This window comes from Syngnathus floridae, chromosome 21, assembly GCF_059516105.1.
Source record: "Syngnathus floridae isolate MCC-2025c chromosome 21, RoL_Sflo_1.0, whole genome shotgun sequence".
Classification (NCBI taxonomy): Eukaryota; Metazoa; Chordata; class Actinopteri; order Syngnathiformes; family Syngnathidae; genus Syngnathus; species Syngnathus floridae.
The window spans coordinates 7706089-7726958 of record NC_142433.1 but is presented as its reverse complement, the minus strand read 5'-3'; the positions used below and the strand labels follow the sequence as shown (position 1 = coordinate 7726958).

The 20870-nt window shown below is 47.7% G+C and overlaps 2 protein-coding genes and 1 long non-coding RNA gene across 6 annotated transcripts; 1 reads left to right on the top strand and 2 right to left on the bottom strand.

Moving 5' to 3' along the window:
* Positions 1-903: 903 nt before the first annotated feature.
* On the bottom strand, positions 904-6504 carry LOC148380420 (uncharacterized). The gene is made up of 5 exons (XR_015855071.1): positions 6308-6504; positions 6068-6172; positions 1936-2028; positions 1691-1806; positions 904-1602 (listed from the first exon to the last, which is right to left on the bottom strand). It is a non-coding gene; the product is annotated as an uncharacterized LOC148380420 (long non-coding RNA).
* abitram (actin binding transcription modulator) lies at positions 6413-7896 on the top strand. 2 transcript variants are annotated; one of them, XM_088365450.1, is made up of 6 exons: positions 6413-6582; positions 6788-6839; positions 6926-7055; positions 7130-7206; positions 7281-7350; positions 7420-7896. In XM_088365450.1, the coding sequence occupies exons 1-6, from the start codon at positions 6498-6500 to the stop codon at positions 7567-7569; spliced, it is 564 nt and encodes a 187-aa protein (XP_088221576.1). In that variant the 5' UTR covers positions 6413-6497; the 3' UTR covers positions 7570-7896. The 2 variants fall into 2 exon arrangements, with proteins under 2 accessions (XP_088221576.1, XP_088221577.1); XM_088365451.1 differs by having other exon boundaries at positions 6430-6571.
* ctnnal1 (catenin (cadherin-associated protein), alpha-like 1) lies at positions 7874-20593 on the bottom strand. 3 transcript variants are annotated; one of them, XM_088365446.1, is made up of 19 exons: positions 20219-20593; positions 13231-13420; positions 12949-13133; positions 12686-12805; positions 12257-12346; positions 12020-12187; positions 11723-11923; positions 11553-11642; positions 11297-11455; positions 11134-11226; positions 10525-10675; positions 10319-10356; positions 10181-10231; positions 9941-10092; positions 9810-9870; positions 9417-9473; positions 9067-9186; positions 8918-9001; positions 7874-8752 (listed from the first exon to the last, which is right to left on the bottom strand). In XM_088365446.1, the coding sequence occupies exons 1-19, from the start codon at positions 20306-20308 to the stop codon at positions 8567-8569; spliced, it is 2286 nt and encodes a 761-aa protein (XP_088221572.1). In that variant the 5' UTR covers positions 20309-20593; the 3' UTR covers positions 7874-8566. The 3 variants fall into 3 exon arrangements, with proteins under 3 accessions (XP_088221572.1, XP_088221573.1, XP_088221575.1); XM_088365447.1 differs by having other exon boundaries at positions 9822-9870; positions 11553-11639; positions 20219-20590; XM_088365449.1 differs by having other exon boundaries at positions 9822-9870; positions 20219-20532.
* Between the last annotated feature and the right edge of the window lie 277 nt (positions 20594-20870).

Here is a 20870-nt window from a genome sequence, read left to right as displayed (position 1 = left end):
GAATTAGCGCCACCAATTGGCGCCGGAAAAAAGTGCACCCTGGGGCAACACGTGAAAATACAGACGTCGCAGGGCGCTTCATAATTGGAAAAAGATGCGTTTCAAACGGCTTTACATTAAATACGCCGCAATTATTCAATCGGGAGGTGAATGCATGAAACAATCAGAGCTACAATTATATTGCTGCAAAGCTCAGTTAATGGCAACCTATTCTAGTTGTTGCCATTTAAAGAAAATTTTTGTCCCCATATTCTGATTCTTGAGCTTTTTGGGTGGATTATAATTTCACGCGAGGCCCGTGGCTTTTTGCTACGTGCCTTGTTTTTGAACGTGTGGACCAAGCAATCCGCTAATATAGAGATGCTTTATATAGCCGCGCTCTCGAGCTCACCGACGGGCAAGAAAAAAAATTGGAAGCGCTCCAGCAAGAATGCTGCAGCCTGGCGTGAACGTGCCCGCAACGCGGGTCAACATCTCCGAGGCTCCACGATCGGAATGCAACGTGCGCGTCATCGGGGAAGCACAACATCGGCCTCACACAGAAACACGTTTGAAATCAAATAATGTTTCCCCCAAACTCCAATACGGGAACTCTGCCACTTGGCAATGGAGGATTCTGCATTCCAAAAGATTCCAATTGAAAAAGTGACGTCACGCTCAAAGTGCCAACGAGAGCGCAACAAATCAGACGCAGGATTCGAGTGGGCCCGTCTAGCGGTACTTCGCCGCCGGTGGAGAAGCAAAAATGATTCGGACTTAAAGGGAAATGTGTTTTCGGCAGTTTGCAAACACATTTTTAAGGTTGTGTTAAACTTATAATCATATTAATATAATATCTAGTATTGGAGTGCTCGTGTGGATTGGTGGGTGGCGAAGAATGTGGAGGCAAACTGCATGAACTTGTGTTGTGGAATAGGCCCAGACAGGGAGTACCGGACGAGAACACCTCAAGGTCGGTGAGAAACGAGAACAACATCACGTCCAGGTGGTCGGGCTTCGCGGGAAAAACCCAACCGCCTGACCTCAGCAATAACACCGACACGGGGAGGAGATGGCCATCGACCAATCATCTCACAATGTTTTGCATGCTTTAATATTTATATTGTGTTTCTTCAAAACAGGGCAACCCGGAAGAATGTGTCGTCTTTTGGTGGTCACAAAAACGCACGAGTTTTAGTGTGAGGGACCCGGGACCCAGGCCTGTATTAGTGCGCTTTGACAGGAATAAACAATTGGTAAATTTGGTCTGATTGATTTACTGGTCTTCTCTTTGACAGAACGAACTCGCAAAATTGTTAGGTGCGCCAGTGTGTGGATTGGGACATAGCAACTCATGTGTTAAGTGTTGATCGCAATTTGGAGTCAGATCAATAACTAAAATCCGTAGCCTAACAGACTCTGTGTGAGTTCCTTTTGGGTTCACGCTAAGTTGGTGAAAACAAGAAAAAGTGCGTCTGCCTGCCCCGCATAAAAATGGACGCCGAGCCATACTCGATGGTGTGGTGCGTTCTCCGCCCACCCGCCACAGGAATGCTCTGTCTCGGGAGTGTTTTCGCTGACCCACCGTCCATTGACGCTGCGGCCGCTGGGTTAGTCGGCGATCTAAAAAAAAAAGCACCAATTTGCAGCATGTTTAGTCCACAGCATCAAGTCGAAGAGTGCCGGCCGGCTTGGTCGAGGACATGAAAACCTCAAAGTCATTCGTGAGAGGCACAGCTGGAAGACATGCGAGCAATCGATGAGATGCTGAAGCGATGACAACATCTTGCCTCTGATCTTCTCGTGCAATAGGAGAACGTGTTTTGCCTGACGTGCGAAACAACGAGATCGAGCACAAATAAATCTATTTTTAGGACACAGACAAGTGTGAAAGCGTCTGTCGATATTTTCGAAATAGTTGATTGTGCATATCGTTGACGTGGAGGTCCCACTTGCCTGATAGCCTCCATCTGCTGCAAGATTCCAAAGAATGGAGGCAATTTGCAAAGTCGTACAATGGATTTGGAGCAAAGCACATCCACGTCGAGCCTGGCGTAGCAAAACAAAAACAAACTTGACAATGTGACACTTGATGACAACTCAGAAAAAGCTGCAAGCAATGATTCACTTTGAATTTAATGATTACAAAAGAAGAACAAGTGGAAGATCCTTGTGGAAGTTCCAACAGGAGAACTTGACCAGCAGCCAGTGGAAAGGAAGTTTCGTCTCGGTTATGCAATGACCACTTGGCTCTGCTTGGCCCGCAAAGCGTGTGTGTGTGTGTGTGTGTGTGTGTGTGTGTGTGTGTGTGTGTGTGGGAGGGGGGTGGGGGGGGGGGGACACGCTTTGCACAGGTGCGCCTGGCCATAATGGCTCCCCGGTGCATAATAACAGGGTGATAGATGATGACACGGCGATAAATGGGCAAGTCCCATCTGGGCGGCTGAAGGCAGCACGCTCTCATTATGGGCTTGGCTGGCAAGCAAACTCGTACTCGTAGGTTGGCATTAAAACATGGTCACGTTCACAGGTGGCACCACACAAGGTGGCACCACACAAGAGACTTTCACTCTTTGCACTGTCTCTTCTGTCTTTGAAGAGTAACCTGAAGGTGCAAAAGCCGGCTGGTACCATGCCGCCCTGCGCTGGATGATGTGGCAGTCGGCCGGCCGGAAAACGTGATGTCATTCTCATGAGTGGCCCTCATGCGGGCAGGCTTCACTTAAAGAATGTTGTGCGAGACGGAATGATGGATTTTACGTCGAGATTTTTTTTTTAATGGTTTTGTTATCCCCGCATTTGACAACATCCTCAGTTTGCACACAAGAGTAAAACGACGGCAACGGTCTCATGGCGGCCAGTTGTGGTTTTGGCTGCGCAATCGAGTCAGACTCGCTTTTAGATGTTATTTGCAGCTAGCCAGGCGCCAACTAGTGGCCCGACGTCTGTCATTTCGAGAGGGCAGGATCGACTTTGGAAGGAAAAACGATCCCTGACGAGCATCTGGGGAATTTGGCTTGTAAGAAAAAACCTCGCAGTGGATAATTTTGTCATTTCAGACGGAGGCTGTGGAAATGTCCTTGCAGCGTTCAAACGCTTGTCGGGGTTACTGGGGTTCCCCTAAAGACGTTAGTGGAAATGCCACCAAAACGGGGCGAGGTTCTCCTGCATCTGCATCTTTTTCCTGATCTGCTCAAAAGTTTATGGCTTCTTCCTTTTTACAAGCTCACCTGCTCATTAAAGCGCGAGAGTGGATGAGTCAGCGTTTTGTTAGTGTAAAAAGGGCATGGTTAAGTCGTGTCTGTGCTCGTAAAATTGACATTACGTGTTGGCAGAAATCCTCCTGTGCAGTGCATGGTCATTTTAGGGTGCAAGCCTCAGAAGGCCGTTGCTCTTCTGTAGCCAAAATACTCGGAACTCGGCCCAGTCCACTGCACACATTGTTAAAACTAGTCAACACCCTGTTCATAGTTCTGGAGAGGGGCGCATTTGAAAGCAAGAGGTCTCGGACAGCCAGTTTCACTACGTTGCTGTAAAGGTTTTGGAGAGGCCCATGATATGTTGACTTGAACCTAACAAGTATCCGTCATGTTTTTTGTTCTCGTGCTCACATACGCACATCCATGGGAGTGAAATATTTCCGGCCGCACCCCAGACTGCTTTGGGTATTTTTAGTAGTGCTATAAGACCTATAGAAAACAACTTGGGAGAGCACACCACAACTTCAACAACCCTGCAATCATCTTTTGACATTTGTTTGGGGGACCACTGTGATTTGGGCAAAGTAGTTAAAAGTTACTGACCTGGATGGGGCAGGGAGTTTAAATGGGGCAGATCTAGCAAAATGCAAAATGAAAAGAAACAAAGAAAGAAAGAAAAAGCTCACATTGGCAGTGTGGCAGTTGTGACCTAGTACATTATGAGCATTAGTGCCACCTACAGGACAGGAGAGGGCAGCACCGGAACGATGGATTTTTCCGAGCCAGACGGAACCAAAAGACTTCCTCCCAATGCACATTTGCAAATGTCTTGTCCTTTTCCAGGAAAATACTTTTTTTCTGGCTTCTGTTTGGCTGCAGTGGCCTTTAATGAGCTGTGACTTGCTCAAACGCATCCTGGCCTTGGCCCATTTTCTTAGGTGTTCCCTTATCTATCTTTCCAAGCTCCTGGAGCAGGTCCACGCCTGGGGTGTTGTTCATGCCAAAGAAGAAGTCGAGTGTAGCGGTAGCAGCTGACGTGGAGCTCCGTGTGTGCTTTTGTGTGTGTGTGTGTGTGTGTGTGTGTGCGTGCATGCGTGCGTGCGTGCGTGCGTGTATGTGTGTGTGAGCCTGCTGCAGCTGCAGACGCTCCAGTGACAGCGGCCCGCCGGTGAACCCCTCGGGAAGGAACCTTCCAACAATAAGTGGTAAAATGCACGGAATGTAGACAGGCTGACAGATACAAATGGACAGCAGAGCAACTGATAAACACTTGAAAATGCCAAAACAGCCAGACTAGGAAGGCGAGGGAGCACCGTGGACACCAATCTGGGAACATTATTGAATGGTGTGATCATGTCCCCCATCTCAAAAAACAGAGTGCCGAGTTATTGTAAACTTAGTCATTTGGCTTTTGAAGCAGGGAGGGCAGCGACCCAGCAGCTCCAGCAGATGGCGCCACAGTGGAGAAACTTACTTCAAGTTTATTCATATTAAATCAAAACTAGCGGTTTTAGCTTGCATGCTAACTAAAAATTGACTGCAAATCTAGCCAAGTGTGCTGTGTGCCACATTTTGCTTTCATCCTGAAAACACCACTGAACATATGTTTTTTTTTATTCTAGGGCTGATGCAAGATTCTCCCTTTAGATGAACTATTTCCACCCAAGCGACCATTGCATTTTTGGTGTTGCATGAGAGTCATGGAAAAAGTCCACACGACAGGCCCTGACAGCAAAACTTTCCGTCTCGGCGGCAGCTGATGCAGACAGAAAGATTTACGGAAAACTCATTTGGCTGTCAAACACCTGTACTACTCTGACATCTTGTGGACAATGTGAAAAACTGTTTAGGTCACATATGTCAGAGTCAAGGCCTGCGGGCCACATCCGGCCCGCGAGAAGGTTTTTTACGGCCCCTGGGATGATCTTGATTTATTATTAGAACCAGTCCGCAGACCACAGCAAGCCGGCAGCCCGCAGATCTTTTACATGCACCAATACTACATTTCCCACAATGCAACGGTGATGCACCGAGCAGTACGCTGCTTCATTTCAGTGTTTATTATTAGCACAGCAGTCGTCAGCATAACTGTAAAATTAACTTTCAGATACCCATCAAAAATGGCAAAAAAGGAAGGTGGGTTTCAAACAAGGTGGGAGTCGGAGTATATGTTCACGGAGGTAGCTGGAAAACCTGTGTGTCTTCTGTGTGGAGAAAGTGTGGCGGTACTGAAAGAGTATAATCTGAGACGACATTATGAAACGAAACACGCGGATTATTTTTTTCTTTGAAGTAAATTTAGCCCACTTTTGCTAAAATAGAAAATTTAAAAGTTAAAGTTTAATATTTGTTTTCACTGCATGTTACTTCTCCTTGAGGAAAGTGTTGTTTTTGATTAATAGATTTTTTCTCTTTATTTTATTGTATTTCAATCCAATTATATTTTAAAAATATTTCAGTTGAGTGGATGATAAAAAAATTGCTATTATTTTTTTCTTTGAAGTAAATTTAGCCCACTTTTGCTAAAATAGAAAATATAGGTTACTGATGGTGCCTTAAACAATACAGGTTTCTTTAATTTAATGTTCATGTTATGGGGATTTTTATATAAAGGAAACTTGTCTTTTGTGTCTGTTGAAAATTAAAGATTACTGACAGAGCCATAAGAAAATATTGCTTTATTTATCTGATCATATTCGAATATATTTGTTAAGTTTTCAGTAGGTTCAATTAGGTTCACTAGACTATATGCGTCATTTAAAAAAAATTCAATGAACATTCGATCAGTCCGGCCCTCGGCTTGTAGCTAAATTTCTTATTTGGCCCTCCGTCCATTTGACTTTGACACCCCTGGTTTAGGTTGACTAGAGTCAATAGACGGCACTTACTTGATTGCTTGGTGAAGCCAAATACTTGCAGGCGGAATTTGACAGGTTGCCTGTGTAAATGTCAAGAGGAGAGCGGCTGGTATACTGCACGAAACAGATCTACTCCTAAAACAACGGAAAACATGCAGTTACAACAATGTTGAGTATTTCTCAGCACATAGAGTATTTCGACCAAAGTTATGACACATGGAAACTGTTTGCAATGGTATAACAGATGTTTTGGTTAAGACAAATACTTACAATTAGTTGCTTATCTATTGCAAGAGTGCTGTCTGTTTGTTTTTTGTTTTTTTATACACGCGGAACATAGAATGCGGAACAATTTTCTGTATGTCTCTTTTGAATCCGGACCGTCTTTTTGTGGTACACTGTTTACTGTCCGACAACAAACAAGTAAGGTGAACGTCGTAGTTCTCTTTTAATCCATTTCATGGACGACGATGTGGAGCACAAAGTTGGTGATGCCGCCGCGCCTTCGGTGATCGACCGTTACTACACACGATGGTATAGAGCCGGTAAATAAAAACAAAGTGGTCCTCGTGTAAGGCTGTTAGTCTAGCCGTCGTGTAAAGTTGTCACTATTGCAAAAATATCGAAATACTAATGTGTTTCACAAGTCAGGACACTGCAATAATGGAAAACAATATAAGCTCAAAATTTAGCAATGGGACCTATCATTGATTTATTGTGAGTTTTCTATGTAATGCATACATTTTATAGATATGAAGGGAAAGCCATGTGAAGACCATTGCATTCTTCAGCATTCAAACAGGTAACTATTTGTTATTCTACAATTAAATAATAGCTGATCATACATTAAAAAAAAAAAAAAAAACGGTGTCTGTGTTCTTCTTTCAGAATATGTGTCATCACCTTGGCCGAAACTCACCCGCTGCTGGAGAAAGGGCGAACCATCACTAAGATCGATTACCAGATCAGTAAAAGCTGCAGCCGCTTAAACAACAAAGTGTCTGGAAAGTCCAAGCGGGTAATGTTAGCACCCCGAATGTGTTGCATTTCAGCCTGCCTCTGTACTCACTTTTATTGCTTTGCGTTCACCAGGGCGGACAGTTCCTTACCGAATTTGCACCACTGTGTCGGATATCGTGCACGGATGGAACTGAGTTCACGGTCTACAGGTGAACCTTCCGGTTTTGTATCCCAAATTCGTGTGTGGAGAACTTTGTCCCAGTCATCCCAATCTATTTGGCAGCTGCATCAGGGGACATCTGCTGGAGGTCAACGAGAACATTCTGGAAAGACCCGCTCTCTTGCAGGAGAAGGTAACTGAAGCTTAAGAACGTTCATCTAATCATGACGTCAGTTTGATTTGAAGTGTTTTTTGCGTGCAGCCATCCACGAATGGCTACATCGCCATCATCCTGCCCAAGTTTGAGGAGAGCAAAAGCATCACGGAGAACCTTCTGAGCAGAGATGACTTTGAAAAGCTTATCGCCGGACGGGAAACCGCAAAGACGACGGCGATAACGCAGCCGTCGTGACGACATACGTGAAATTGTGCAAGAGCTGCGCCGTGCCTTCAGGATGGCTGCACGTCTTCAGCCGTTCGGTCTTTGATGCACTGACTTCTTTGACATTTGCCTCTTTTTTCTATACTTTTGGAAATGGGCAAAATGGCCTGATATGGTGGACTTCCTGTTGCGTCTTTTCCGTTCTCAAGTTTTGTACGGGACCTATCGGAGGTTGTAAATATTGAAAATATTTTAGTTTCAAAGCCTTATGGTTTAGTTTTAGGTGAATGTAAAATCATGTTTAGTTTTGAATACATCAAACAAGCAACAGCGATTTAATAAAAAATATTGTTTATTTATTCTTCGTGTTATGCTTTTTATTATTTTATCCAAAACTAAACTTCTTCACGTCCGACCAAGCATCGTTAGCTGCTCACATTTCGAGACAAAAAGCATCTCGACACAAAATCGATCACGACCATTCCACGTACACACCTGCTAACAAATTTCTCCTTAAAATCATATTTGGCATATTTAACTGGGTTGTCCTTATGTGGCACATAGTGTGGAACAGCGTAGCGCAAAACTGGCACAAAAACACATAGCACAAGACAATCATGTTGACGCAGTGGATGTAAAATGTACACACTAGTGTTCAAATATGCAATTTCTTTTGAGTCAAAAAAGACCTACAAACCATTTAAAAACTTTTCCATCATTGAGGCGTTCTGACCGCAGCCACATCCTCAGTTCTAAGAGGGTGTGCACACTTTTGATCTCTTTTGTAATGCCCTTTTGAAAAGGCTTCACTAAAATTCGAGTTTTTAAATGGTTTATCTTTGTCTATTTTTAAATGACAACATTTTGAGCAGAGGTGTGTCACCTTTTATCCACTGTTTGTACAAGACAACAAGGATGGGCGACGCCACAAAGCTCAAGTGAAGTTCTTCAATCAATTTCGGCAGCTTTGTCGTCCTCGTGTGGCCGTCGGGTGTAATGACGCGACCCACAGGCTCCAGTGTTCGTTTTAGTTGCTCTCCAGCAGGTTGAGGCCTGCCAAGTGCTGCTCGAAGGCTTTGACGGCAAATTCGTCATGGTGGTTGCCATCGTTGTTGTCATTGTTATGGAGGATGTCCTCGCCGTCTCGGACGGGTGTGGAGGTGTTCGGGCGCCAATGTTGCGGAGAGTCCAGGCTGCTCTGCTCTGATTTGGACTGCCACAAGAGGATATAGAGAGCCGTTTGAGAATTTATTCCATAGCCTTGATATTCCGCTTGTTTTGCATGTACGTGTTCTCAACGCACTCGCGGTACTTCTACTACACCATTAATTTTTTTAAAACTCTAATTATCAATTTTGTCTTATTTTTTTGGAATTACCTTTGCATTGGGCTTGTTACACGCTGGAAGAATGTTGAGGATGAGGGTCAACATGCTCCTGGTAGTCTGAATGGAAGAGTCCACCTGAAGAGACAAGACAGGAGCCCTCAAGAGCTAGTCAACACATCAAATGTGTTGCTGTGTGTTACCTTCTGGAAAGTGGCGCTTTTGCCCTGCACGGGGGTCCTGGCCCCCGCCTGCAGTTGTTGACACAACACGAGCAGCTTCTCCACCTTGGACATCAATGCCGACTTCTCATCACCAACCAGCTGAAAAGAGATTTAATAAATGGAAAGAAAATTTCAGTGAACACAGCAAGATTTTGTCATGATTTTCAGTTCAGCTCAGGTTAGGAGTCACTCGCTTCCTGCAACCCGGAAAGTTGAAGGCAGTTGCTCCAAACACACATTGCGCCCTTCCAAAACGTTCCAGTTCCCTTTCACCGTGTTAATGCGTAACATCACAAAACAGCAGGGAGCGCTGTTCTGCCGGTAAATACCTGCGTGCTGAAAATTTGCAGGGAAGAGCACAGCTGGAGTCCTTCTTCCGACAGAACCTGAAGAGGACAAGAGCAAGGAAAACAAACAAGAAAGTGATTTCTGCAAGGCGAGAAGGGGGAGCGTGTCTCGGTTTCTGAAGAATCAATCTCAGAACAAATGACATCATTTGAAAGGCGGGAGGAGGTCAAGAACAGACCAACAACAATAAATGGCCTGATGATGCGTTGGGTCCATCAAGTAAAATGATTTCAAACTTCTGGGGTGTTGTCTGGTTTCTCCCCCCCATCCCCCCTTACCAACCAGTGTAAAATAGCCCGACTGCAAAGAATGGAAACGTAATCGACCCGATCTGAAAAAAGAAAAAATTGGGTCACTCCTCAGGAAAGACGTACAAGAAGAAGTACCTCAGCTTGACGGAAGAGATCGAGCGTGGTCTTGAGCAGCCCCTCGCCTCTGGGAAAGGCAAGCAGAGAAATAAATGAAGACCAAGCTACGAAAGAGGACGTTGTGCTGACGAGTCAACCTGGTAAAGAGGTACATGTTGTAGGCCATGCTAGCCACGCTCTGGCTGTGGCGAACCACCTGCTCATGCTCCTCCCACTTTTCCAGTTCGGCGTCCACGTCGGACGACAGCAGTTGCAGCTCTAAGCCCACTTTGGCCACGCCGCTCTGCTCCTGCACGACCAGCACAAAGTCGCTGCCGGTTTGATCTGGTTTAGGGCGACAATCGATCACGCACTGTAGCATGACAGCGTGGCCTCACCTCGGCGTCCAACTTGACAGGCTTGGCACTCTTTGTGGTGGCGGCGTGTTTCTGCAAGGTGGAAGAACAGAACCAAAACAAAAGTGTATCTCACCATGCCGTGATGAAGGACGCATGGGTGCACTGCAGGCGACTCACTCCGGTTCTGGGAAGGGACAAATAGGCCCTTTTGTCTCCTGTAAGCACAAAAGCGGACGGATGGGGCTTTAGCTCATCGGCATTCCTCAACTTGCACTTTGAAGGCCTCACGTAGAAAACAACAGCACGAGCTTGCCGCTGAATGTTTCCATTATCGCAGACAAAGAGTTGTTTTTAGCAATTCACAAGTTAATCAACGTGCGCACCTCGCTTTCCCTCCAAGACGTCGTCGATCTCGCGCAGCAGGAGCGCCACGTCGGCCAGCTGAGACTCCCAGGCCTCGCAGAACACGTCCAAGTTCTCCTTGGCGATCTTGCTGGACGGGTGCAGCGCAAGCGTCTGCGCCGCCGAAACGATCTAGAGGAAAAACACGTAAAATTATAATTGGTATCATGACTATCATTATATGTATTATTGCTATTGTATAACACAGTGAGGAAAAATCATGACAACCTGCATAAATACATCAGCAAAGGTTAAAAAAAATCAATGTTAATTCGTCCTACAGGAAATGAGGTCGTCCCCGGGAGGGTGTTTTCATTAATAGCCAATTAGCCTGTTGGGCTAACAGCGTCGCGCCTAGTGCTGCTGCCTTACTGACGGCTCGACTTTTCACCTCGGCGGCCGTGTAGTCATTACGGCGGAGGACCGAGCCGGATAATTACAAGCACGGACAATCTCACACAGCAAACACGATTAGATGAGGGAGACGCGCACGGGCTGGCTTCAAAAACGATGGACGTCATTTGTCTGCAGCGGCCAACCGAAATACAGGCGATAGCGGGATGGTTTTCATTGAGCAATGTGGCGCTTACCTGCGGGCCGATCACGTGGAAGGTTTCCTGGGCGTGCACGCAGGTGATCTCCAGCGGTTCGGTGCCGCAAACGTGACACAGCAGCCGACAGTTCTGCAGGTGGGTAGAGCCGTTGGGAAGGGGGTCGGCAACACTACTTGCCACCCCCTGGCTGTCGTCGTACCTCCACTAGCTGCTCCTTTTGCTCAGTCAGCGTTCGGGAATACTGTGCCACCGCCTCTGGGTTGCCCTCAGCGCCGGCAGCCTTGAGCGCACGCAGCGGCGAGTGCTCGGCATGCATCCTCAGCAGCTCCGAGGCGCGACCCACCGCCACCTTGTGCAGCTGAGATGCCAAAATCGCAGAAGTGCAGGTTGAAAGCAGCCACATCATCCATTAGTTAAATGCTAACAAACGGCAGACAGGCCGGATGGCTTGTCACCTCGCGTCTGAGGTCGTTGACGCTCTGGCACGACTTGGCGATGGCCACTTCCAACTCCTCGCTGGTCTCCATGGCCTGCAGCGACTGCTGCTGGAGCGGGCACAAAACAAGATGGGAGACATTTCACACGCGGCTCCAGAAAACCCAGAAAGGAAAAGGAAGCTCCGTACGGCCTGGGTCCAGGCGTGCAGCAGCTGGCGGGCGTCTTGGCGCGCCAGCTGGCACAGGGCCAGAATGGCCTGGCGCTGCTGGTGTCCCGTGTACGGTGAGTCGGTGAAGTCCTCTGTGCGCTCCACCAGCGCCTCCAGCCGGTGGCCCACGCCTTCCGGTGGCGAGGCGGCCAGCTTGTCGCGCAGGCTCTCCACGCTCATCTGCCCAAAGCCAATGCAAATATTTCAGTCACCTACATTTTGAGTCTGGTCATTAGATGGCGTGCGGTGGACAAATGCGCTGGATATAGCGCGCACCTTGTAGTCCTTGACGGCATCGCAGATGCTAGCGGGTAGGACGGTTTTGGCGCAGCCGCGGGCCTCGGTGACGATGTCCACGACCTGCTCAAGGGCGCAGCGCATCCGCTGGAAGACGGCGTCCTTGTTGATGCGCGCTGACTCGCAGTCAGGGTGCCTCAGGCAAGTCTGCAGCCGCCAAAGCCAAATGGGTCAAAAGCCTCAGCTCAGCTTCATCCGGACAGCGAGCCTTTTTACCTTGGAGGCCGTCAACAGCATCATGGTGCATTTCTCCAGCACGGCCCGAGCCGCCGCCATACGGGCTTTCTTCCTCTCGTCTTTCAAGTCCTGCAACAGACACGCGGGTGGTCAAAAGTGGCTCCTGCCAATTGTCTCTCGTGCTGCTATGAAGGGACATATCAAAACAAAACGGAAATCCAAAATAACAGAAAAGGATCTCACAAAAATAGAACGAGAGGGACACAAATTGCACCTCTCAAAACCCAACTGGGCACGAGGAAGATTTGGCCAAGGGACAAAAGAATCAAACACGCTCTCGGCAATTTAGCACAAAGGCCATGTAATTATTAGTCATTATTTCCTCCCGCTTAGTAGCGACGCATAAAAAAGTGCAAGCTGCTCCCAAAGGGAACTCGGCATGCAGAGTTGAAGCGTACTAATCCTCACATTCTGTCTGTCACCGGTGAGGTGGGCAAAGTCCACCATCTCGTTGCCAAACTGGCTGAAGATGTGCACAAACTCCTGGAAGGTGCTCACGCGCTCCAGATGCTCCAGAGTCACCAGGACCTGCCACAAGAGAGAGAGAGAGAACTCTTTCATTAGGGGCTGATATCGGCTGTTTACATGTGTTGCTACACAGTTTGTGTTCAAATGACTTGAGGCTATGCTGATGCTAATTTCCCTAGCGTTGAGCTAGCGGAGGCAGTTACCTTGTTGCGCGATGCCACTATCTGTTTGATGACGATGCGGTCGGCAAGCACCAAAACCTTTGTGACGGACGACAGTAGCAGCCGGGCGGCCTTCACCATACCTGAGCGGTCGCTGAACACCGTCACCGAGGGCGAGGGAACGATGCAGGGCGGGCCCGGGTCTGTCAGCTGGGCTATGGTGTCCCCTGCAGGACAAGACAAGGCAGAAAGTCACGCGGGACCAAGAATAACACATGTGTGGGAGAGTTTGCGTGTATCCTGACTCTTTTGTGGCCAACATACCGGCTCGGCGCGCCTCGAAGCAGGCGTGTCCCATCTCGTCCTTGAGCTCATGGTGCTCCAAGGCGATGGCCTCCCCGACGGCGACAAAGCGGCCCACCGCCACGCTGACCGCCTGGCCCACGCGCTGGATGGCCACCAGGGTGCGCTCAGACTTTCTGGGACGCTCTTTGTGGTTGATCAGCGTTGTGATCTGGACGGCAAAAGTCAAGTCAGGAGCACATCGTACAGCCTTAGCGGAGGCCCGGTAAAAATAGAAGTGGGCAGGAAAGGCCACCCAAGGGTGCTTGACGCAACTCCTACTGAGCCCATCTATTATGTATGCCTCCAGTCAATGAATCATCACTTGATTATTAATTGCTTGCACACTTATTATTGCGCAGAGAAAAGTACCGATGCTGTTTATGTAAGAAACCAAATCGCAAACTGCGTTGAAACTGTTTGGAAACAATTGATACCTGTCTTATCGTATTTTCCGGAATATAAGTCGCTCCGGAGTACAAGTCGCACCAGCCATAAAATGCATAATAAAGAAGAAAAAAAACATACGTCGCACCGAAGTCACATTTCTGGGGGAACTTTATTTGACAAAATCCAACATGACATCTACAGACATGAATAAGCAACAACACGCTAAACGATACAGTATGCTAACTTTACATAAACACAAACGAAGAACTGAGAACGTGCCTAACGTAACATATTAACTTTTATTCAAATAACTATACCATAGATAACAAGTTTATCAGACCATCAGCGTCAGTCCAAATCATTAAATCCAATTTAATCTTTGTCCTCCGTGTATAAATAACGCTGCTGCTGACTCCGGAAGTACATGTGGAGCTGAGGTCAAACTCATTGTCAGTTGCGGTTCTAATTATTCCACAGGCCTAGTGCGCCCTCATGCAGTTTAAAGTGAAAATAATATGTGAAGTGATTAACTATACTTGTGAGTATGTAATATGTAGTGGTAGTAAGTAATGTGTTAAGAATTTAACATATAAGACGCTCCTGATTATAAATCGCACGCCCAAACTATGAAAAAAAAAACCTGTGATTTATAGTCCAGAAAATACGGTAGTTTGGATCAATTTAAAATTGATAGAAATTGTTTTATTGGTATGGCCAACACCAGAGCTGAATATCTCCTGAGAGTCAGGAATGCATCGCTGATGTAAATCAGTCGGAAAACAAAAGCAGCTGGGGAGACGCACGCCGTTAGGACTGGAATGAAAGCAGAAAGCAGACGACACGGCTGACACGGATTGCATTTTTGGACCCTGTTTGTGTCGCATCCGTAGCTACTTTGCACGATTCATCGGTGCTGAACGCTCCCACCATTGTAAGCCGGGATAGCTCTGAGAGCCAAGCCAGAATTTGGAAAGAAAATTGGACGATCTTTGGCCAATTTTTGCCCAGCAAGAATGTGAGGTCTTTATAGTGGGTGTCAGCACAAAACGTATTCCTTTTATTCTCAGTGTATATGCTATTCAATATTTCTATTTTTATTCATTTTTGTGAGCAAGCATGTGCCTGGGTGTGTAAACACAGGAGGCCGCTGATTTGTTTCCTGGCAGCGTTGCCATGCCGCAGTCAGCTCAGCCGGCCGCTGTGACTTCCCGAACCTTGCCCCGCCGGAGCATTTACGAAAAAAGGACGAGGAACGTCATCTGCCGGGCTGATAAAAGTCCGGGAAGTGGAGGAAGAGGAGCCGGCCGCAGCTGATAACAAACGACAGATAAAGCAGCCGAGGGAGAGAACAGTAGATGGATACCCGCGATGGGTGACAACGGCGAACGCACGATCCGCAAGAGACGTGACGGGCTAATACCGCGTGTCCGTCTGAACAAATACGAAGCGGCGCACGCTCGATTTGCTGCGTCAGATGCGATCTGATTTGAAGCAAGACGGCAAAGGCGAGCGGGGAATCAATATCCAGCTGGAGCTGGAACCGTGACGGCAAAAGCCCCTCAACGTTCGACACCTGCTTAGCTTAGCGTATCGCGTTAGCGTTACATTAGGCAATGGATCACACAAGAACAGTGTCTTGTATTGTTGATAATGACTATGTGGAGCACTGCATGGAGTTCGGTCCTCATTAACACTAATCGTTTGGATTAGACCTGGTTTTTGGACTTTGAATTGAAATTTGAATGAAACCCAAACAAACCAACCAACAAAACAAGAGTTGGTCCAAACAAGCTGCTCACATGTCGTCCCTTGTGTCGTCTTTCTACAGAGCGGAGTTTAATGAGCGGGTAATTCAATAAAGTCCTCGGCGGGATCGGCCCAACCGCTTGCCAACTCGGCCTTGGAGAACATTCCATCAGTCATCGGGATGGCTAATTACAAGTAATGGAGAAATAATAGCATGCGGCTTCCCACAGCTATAGAATGCTCGGCTGAAGAAAAGGATCAGCAAGAGAAAGCAGACAAAAGCCGACTGGCGTCACTCTCCACCACTACTTACAAAGAGTTTGCCTCAAGGAAACACTCTCGCTTCTCGGCTTGTGCTTTTCGGAAAGATAAACCCCCCAGACAAAAATGAATGACGGCGTCAATTCATCAAGATAAACATCAGAACCAGAGTTGAGCCTCCAAGGACGAAGACGACTTGGGCTGCTTCAGGCCTGTAAAGCTCTCAAGAGACTTTTGACCCTTGACAGTACGCATGGGCTGGAAACAGGAGAAGGAAGGCCCCTCCCAGTGGATGAATTCAGGCGTTCATCTGACTCAATTTCAGTGAAACTCGTGTCAGGGGCAGATTGCCCTCAGCAACTTTCCAAAGGTGCACTGCTCAAAGTTGCTTCCTCTCTCGATCGGCTCGTTATTTTTAGAAAGCGGGTGACTCGTTTATTGATAGCGTGTCCGAGCCCCCCCTCCCCCGGCCCACAAATAGTGACGAGACGGGACGGGAGTGTCTGATATGATCTTACATGCCGAGGTTGGATGATGTCCACTCACAGAAGCGTCACATTATCACCCAGCTGATAAAACGCTATCTCTCCTTGCCAGGTTCCAGAATCACAACAAAGGACGACGGCCGCTGCACTTTTTCTCTTTCAACACTCCCAACGCAGAGGTTTTCTCATGTCATGACACCTGTCGCCTTTGGCTCGGCTTTCATGCCGCCGCCTAGCTAATGAGTTAAAGTTAAAGTACCAATGATCATCACACACACATCTGGGTGTGGTGAAATTTGTCCTCTGCATTTAACCCATCCCAGTGTGATTTTGATCCATCCCCTGTGGGAAGGGGAGCAGTGAGCAACAGCGGTGCCGCGCTCGGGAATCATTTGGTGATCTAACCCCCCAATTCCAACCCTTACTGCTGAGTGCCAAGCAGGGAGGCAATGGGTCCCATTTTTATAGTCTTTGGTATGACCCGACTGGGGTTTGAACCCACAACCTTCCAGTCTCAAGGCGGACACTCTCCCACTAGGCCACCGAGTTGGAGTTGATCCGGGCACAGCGGAGGGACTGAGATTAAAGATTGAGAGGCCTGCAAGGCGAGCCATTCTGTGATGGGAAACAAAATGAGGAAAGCGGACGTCGTCCATCGATGTTGTCCATAAGCACGGCCGTGGTCACAAAGAGCGCTAACGTAGCTAGCAGCAAATGACAACTGTCTGAGCTGTCTCATCTCATTCCTTGCAAACGATTGACAGAGACTGAAAGTTGAGGGAGAGTGGGTGGCAGGACTTGGGGGCAAATGGCCACAGCACTACATTAGCCGCCACAACCCAGCTGATAAAGAGCACTTCCTGTCTATCTGATGAGTGGAAATGGACGACTCGCAGCTGTGACGCCATGTCGCCATCAGATAAGTCGCATCTTTCTCGATAGTTGCGCTGTACCTGCGCCATGCCAGCGTTTTTGCAGCAACGACAGAACGATGATCATGAATGCTTTCATCGCTGCAATCACAGCTTTTTTTTGGGGGCATAAAAATAATGGCCATGCATTTTGGCCAGTGCCCAGGCAGCAGACTTGAAAGTCATCTTTTCACTCTTGGTTGCCTCCTTGGACCACTCCATACCTGACAAGGATTTTACGTATGAACCCACTTTGACGCCATTCGCACGTTGCGGGTTCAAACGCGGATGGGCAAAAACGAGCTGATCAGCGTGTCCACTAAAGTACGCTAATTGCTGGAAGCTGTTGGCTTGGCGACCGGACGAGAAAACAATGCACCTTGGCAACGCTGGGGATAAGCGTGAACCCTCGGTCGCTCTGATTCACTGGCCCGCCGGAAAAACACTTTTCACGAGCAAGTGCGTGGAGTCGATGGAGCCTTTTATCCCCACTTAACGAGAGGCAAAAGAATTGATGGCGACTCCAGGGATGTGAGCGTCGCCGACAGCGACCGCTTCACACTTTCGGCTGCGAAAACAAAGATGCACGGACGGAGAAAGATCACCTGCCTGGTAATAGCGTGCTGCCTATGTCATCGCCCAACCAGCCAATCAGATCCCAGCTTGAGCACTTTTGCAGCTACCAAGCTATTCTGAAGCCTCCCGCGTGCTTGGTTCGGACATTTCGCTTTTAAAAGGCAAAATAAAGAACATATAGCGAGGTCGACCCGCAATACAACAATTACATATGAATGGAAAAATAAATTCCAAATACAATTAAAGCAAAAGAAAAAACCTCCTGAAAATTGAATGACTTTGTTGATGTAAACAAGGCTATGGATCGCGTTGATATGCGCTGCCCATCCCTCCGCTTTCTGTTGACCCAAAGCAAACAAGCGCGCATTCCAAAGCGCAAAGACACACAAACCCCGCCAGCACATTGGCACTACAGTACACACAAAAGGACGACTGTCTCGAGATCGACTGTCTCGAGAACGACAGCGGCCTTGAACGGCAGCGCGGGAAGGCGCGTGACGAGGCTGCTTTGGCTTTCCGCGGCAAAAAAAAAAAAAGCGGCTTATGCGGGAATTGGAGGGACAAAAACAAATGTGGAAGCGCCACGCAAATCGCATCCCGGAAGCTTTTGTCGGGATTTAAAAATATGCAATCCAATTTGAGTCATATGACAAAACAACAAGCCTCGTAATCGCTTCTCTTGATGATGTGCAAGGGGTGGGCGTGTCATCAAATATGGGCCCATTTAGCTGAATATCGCACTACCAAACTTCAGACATCAAGTGAGCACGACTTGATGCTAAAATACTTGGGCAGAGGGCTCGTTTGGTGGGCCCAATTATTCTGGAAAAAAGCCAAGCAAATCCCTGTCACAGCCATTTAGCTGTTCTCCCATCTGATCAAATTCCAAACACCTCGTGAGAGCCTGAGACCACCGACAAAAGCCTCCAAGTTAGCAAGGCTTTGACGCCGCTGCCATTCTCTCTACGTGAGGGCTAATTACATCCCAGCTGGTACGCTACCATTGGTATGGATATGCAGCAGCGGCGGCGGCGACGTCGGTTGAAACAAAACCAAAAAAAACCCTGAGTGACTTCCAGTAGCCCGAGGCTTTGGTGGGACAAAAAAAAAAAGCAAAAGGCCTCCTCAGTGTTGCAAATAAGAAGTGAAAAGTCATGTGGTTAAAGGCAAGCTGAGAAGGGGCGGGCAGGAAGTGCAAAAAGGGGAAATGGAAGCACAAAGAATCAAAAAAATGCGTCAATAGGGCTAAGCTGGGTGGGACAGCGTTCATGTGCCGTGCATATCCGGCGTGCATGTGCAAAGGCGGGAGTCGCCCACCGGGCTCGGGAGGGATCACGCCTGATAAGGGGACTCGGGAATAGCAATGGAAAAAGACAGCAGACGGATCAGACGAGATAGCAGATTTTCTCATTTCCTGCCTGATAGACATCAAACGCCACAACAACACAAAAAGTCCACCTTAAGAAAGCCATTGGCCCTTTAAGCTCCGATGCCTTGGCAATTTTGTCAAACTTGCTTTGTTTGCCTTCTCTTCACGTTACAAATGTGTCACTGACAAGCTTTTGGACGACAAATGCTTACTTCTCTCACTTCTGACTGAATGATGTCATTCAAAAAAGCAGTCCTTGGAAAATATTCTCTTTGCAATATCTGTTGCTACGGAAACGGAGGAAAGAAAGGTAGGAATAAAAAAAATATCTTTGAAGCACAATAAAATAAATGCCGCAAGGAATTATTAAAAGTAATTGAAGTCGTTTCAACCATGCAAAAAGCATCTTTAAATTCCGCGGCATAAATAGGATTAAAATCTATCGTCTTCCGATGAATGAATCCGTTTACAGTTGGCGTCACCTCCGTATACTCAAACTTGTTCCAGTAGATGTGTGAATGCTAAAAGTCAAGCATTTATACACACGTGGTTGGGTTAGTTTGGGTTAGCAAGGGTCAAGCGTTACATCCAAAACGTGAATGCTGAGTAAATGCTGAGCTTCAAACCGTCACACTACCCCGCCCCCACCCAAAAACTACTCCTCGTGAATGCTGAGAGTCAAGCATTAACATGTTTGGGAACTTTGAGTTCAGCAGTCACACGCATGTTGCAAGTCAGAACGGTGGATGAATGCTGAGTAAATGCTGAGCTTCAAACCGTCACACTACCCCGCCCCCACCCAAAAACTACTCCTCGTGAATGCTGAGAGTCAAGCATTAACATGTTTGGGAACTTTGAGTTCAGCAGTCACACGCATGTTGCAAGTCAGAACGGTGGATGAATGCTGTGTTTGAGCATTCGCCTCCAATCGGCGTGCGTGGAATGTTGCAAACTTTTCGGAAACTTTTTAGCAGGCACACGCAAAAAAAGTGCATTTGAGCGTGCGCCTAGTTGTTAGTAAAATGCACACGATGTGTTACGTTATGTAATCTTGCAGGTTCTGCCCAACAACAGACCAGCGTGAGCTGAAACTTGCATGAAAAAAAAATGTGTCATGTGCTTCACTCACGCTTTCACCGGAGAAACACAACAACAATTAAAGTGCGCGCGCGCCCCTATACGACAAGACAAAAAACATGGCAAAACACGCAAAGTTGCCGCGCGGACTTTACCTGAGACACAAGCGGGATCAGCGTCTGCTCCACCGAGCGAGTTTTGATTTCCAGGCCGGAGTCCAAGTTACCGCACGGAGGCGAAGCCATGCTCGCCCGCTCCCCCGCCGAACCGAGCAGCGGCTCCCGGCCAGCCTCACTAACCGCGCGACGCCGCCGACTTCACCGCGGATCTCTGGGGGAGTGTCGGGAGCCCGATTTGCGGTTGCTGCTCCCCGCTCGATTTGTGGCAACTGCGGCTTCGAGCCAAACCAGTTCCTGCAAGTTGACGGCCTGAGGCGGAGTGCGGACTGGAGCTCACCAAGAGAACACCGTCACTACTGTGGGCAAGCACGTGTATGAGCGCGCACACATGCACGCTCGCGTTCAAACACGCTGCTCGAAGTAAACGTGTGCAACCTTGTGCAGCGTGACCACAATGAGAATTTTCCGCCGGATTAATTTACAGTTACAGCTCATATCTGTTCCGAACCACCAAAAAGTAGCATTTAAAATGCTTGCATTGTTTCTATCCTATCCAGAATACTTAAAAAGGGGGGGAAATAATTGGTTAATCTTTTCTAGTCCCACGCTGTCTAAATCTACGTGACGAAAACAAACTAGCTCGATAATGTACGCGTCGTTCTTTGAATGCAGGTCTACCGCTTAAGGG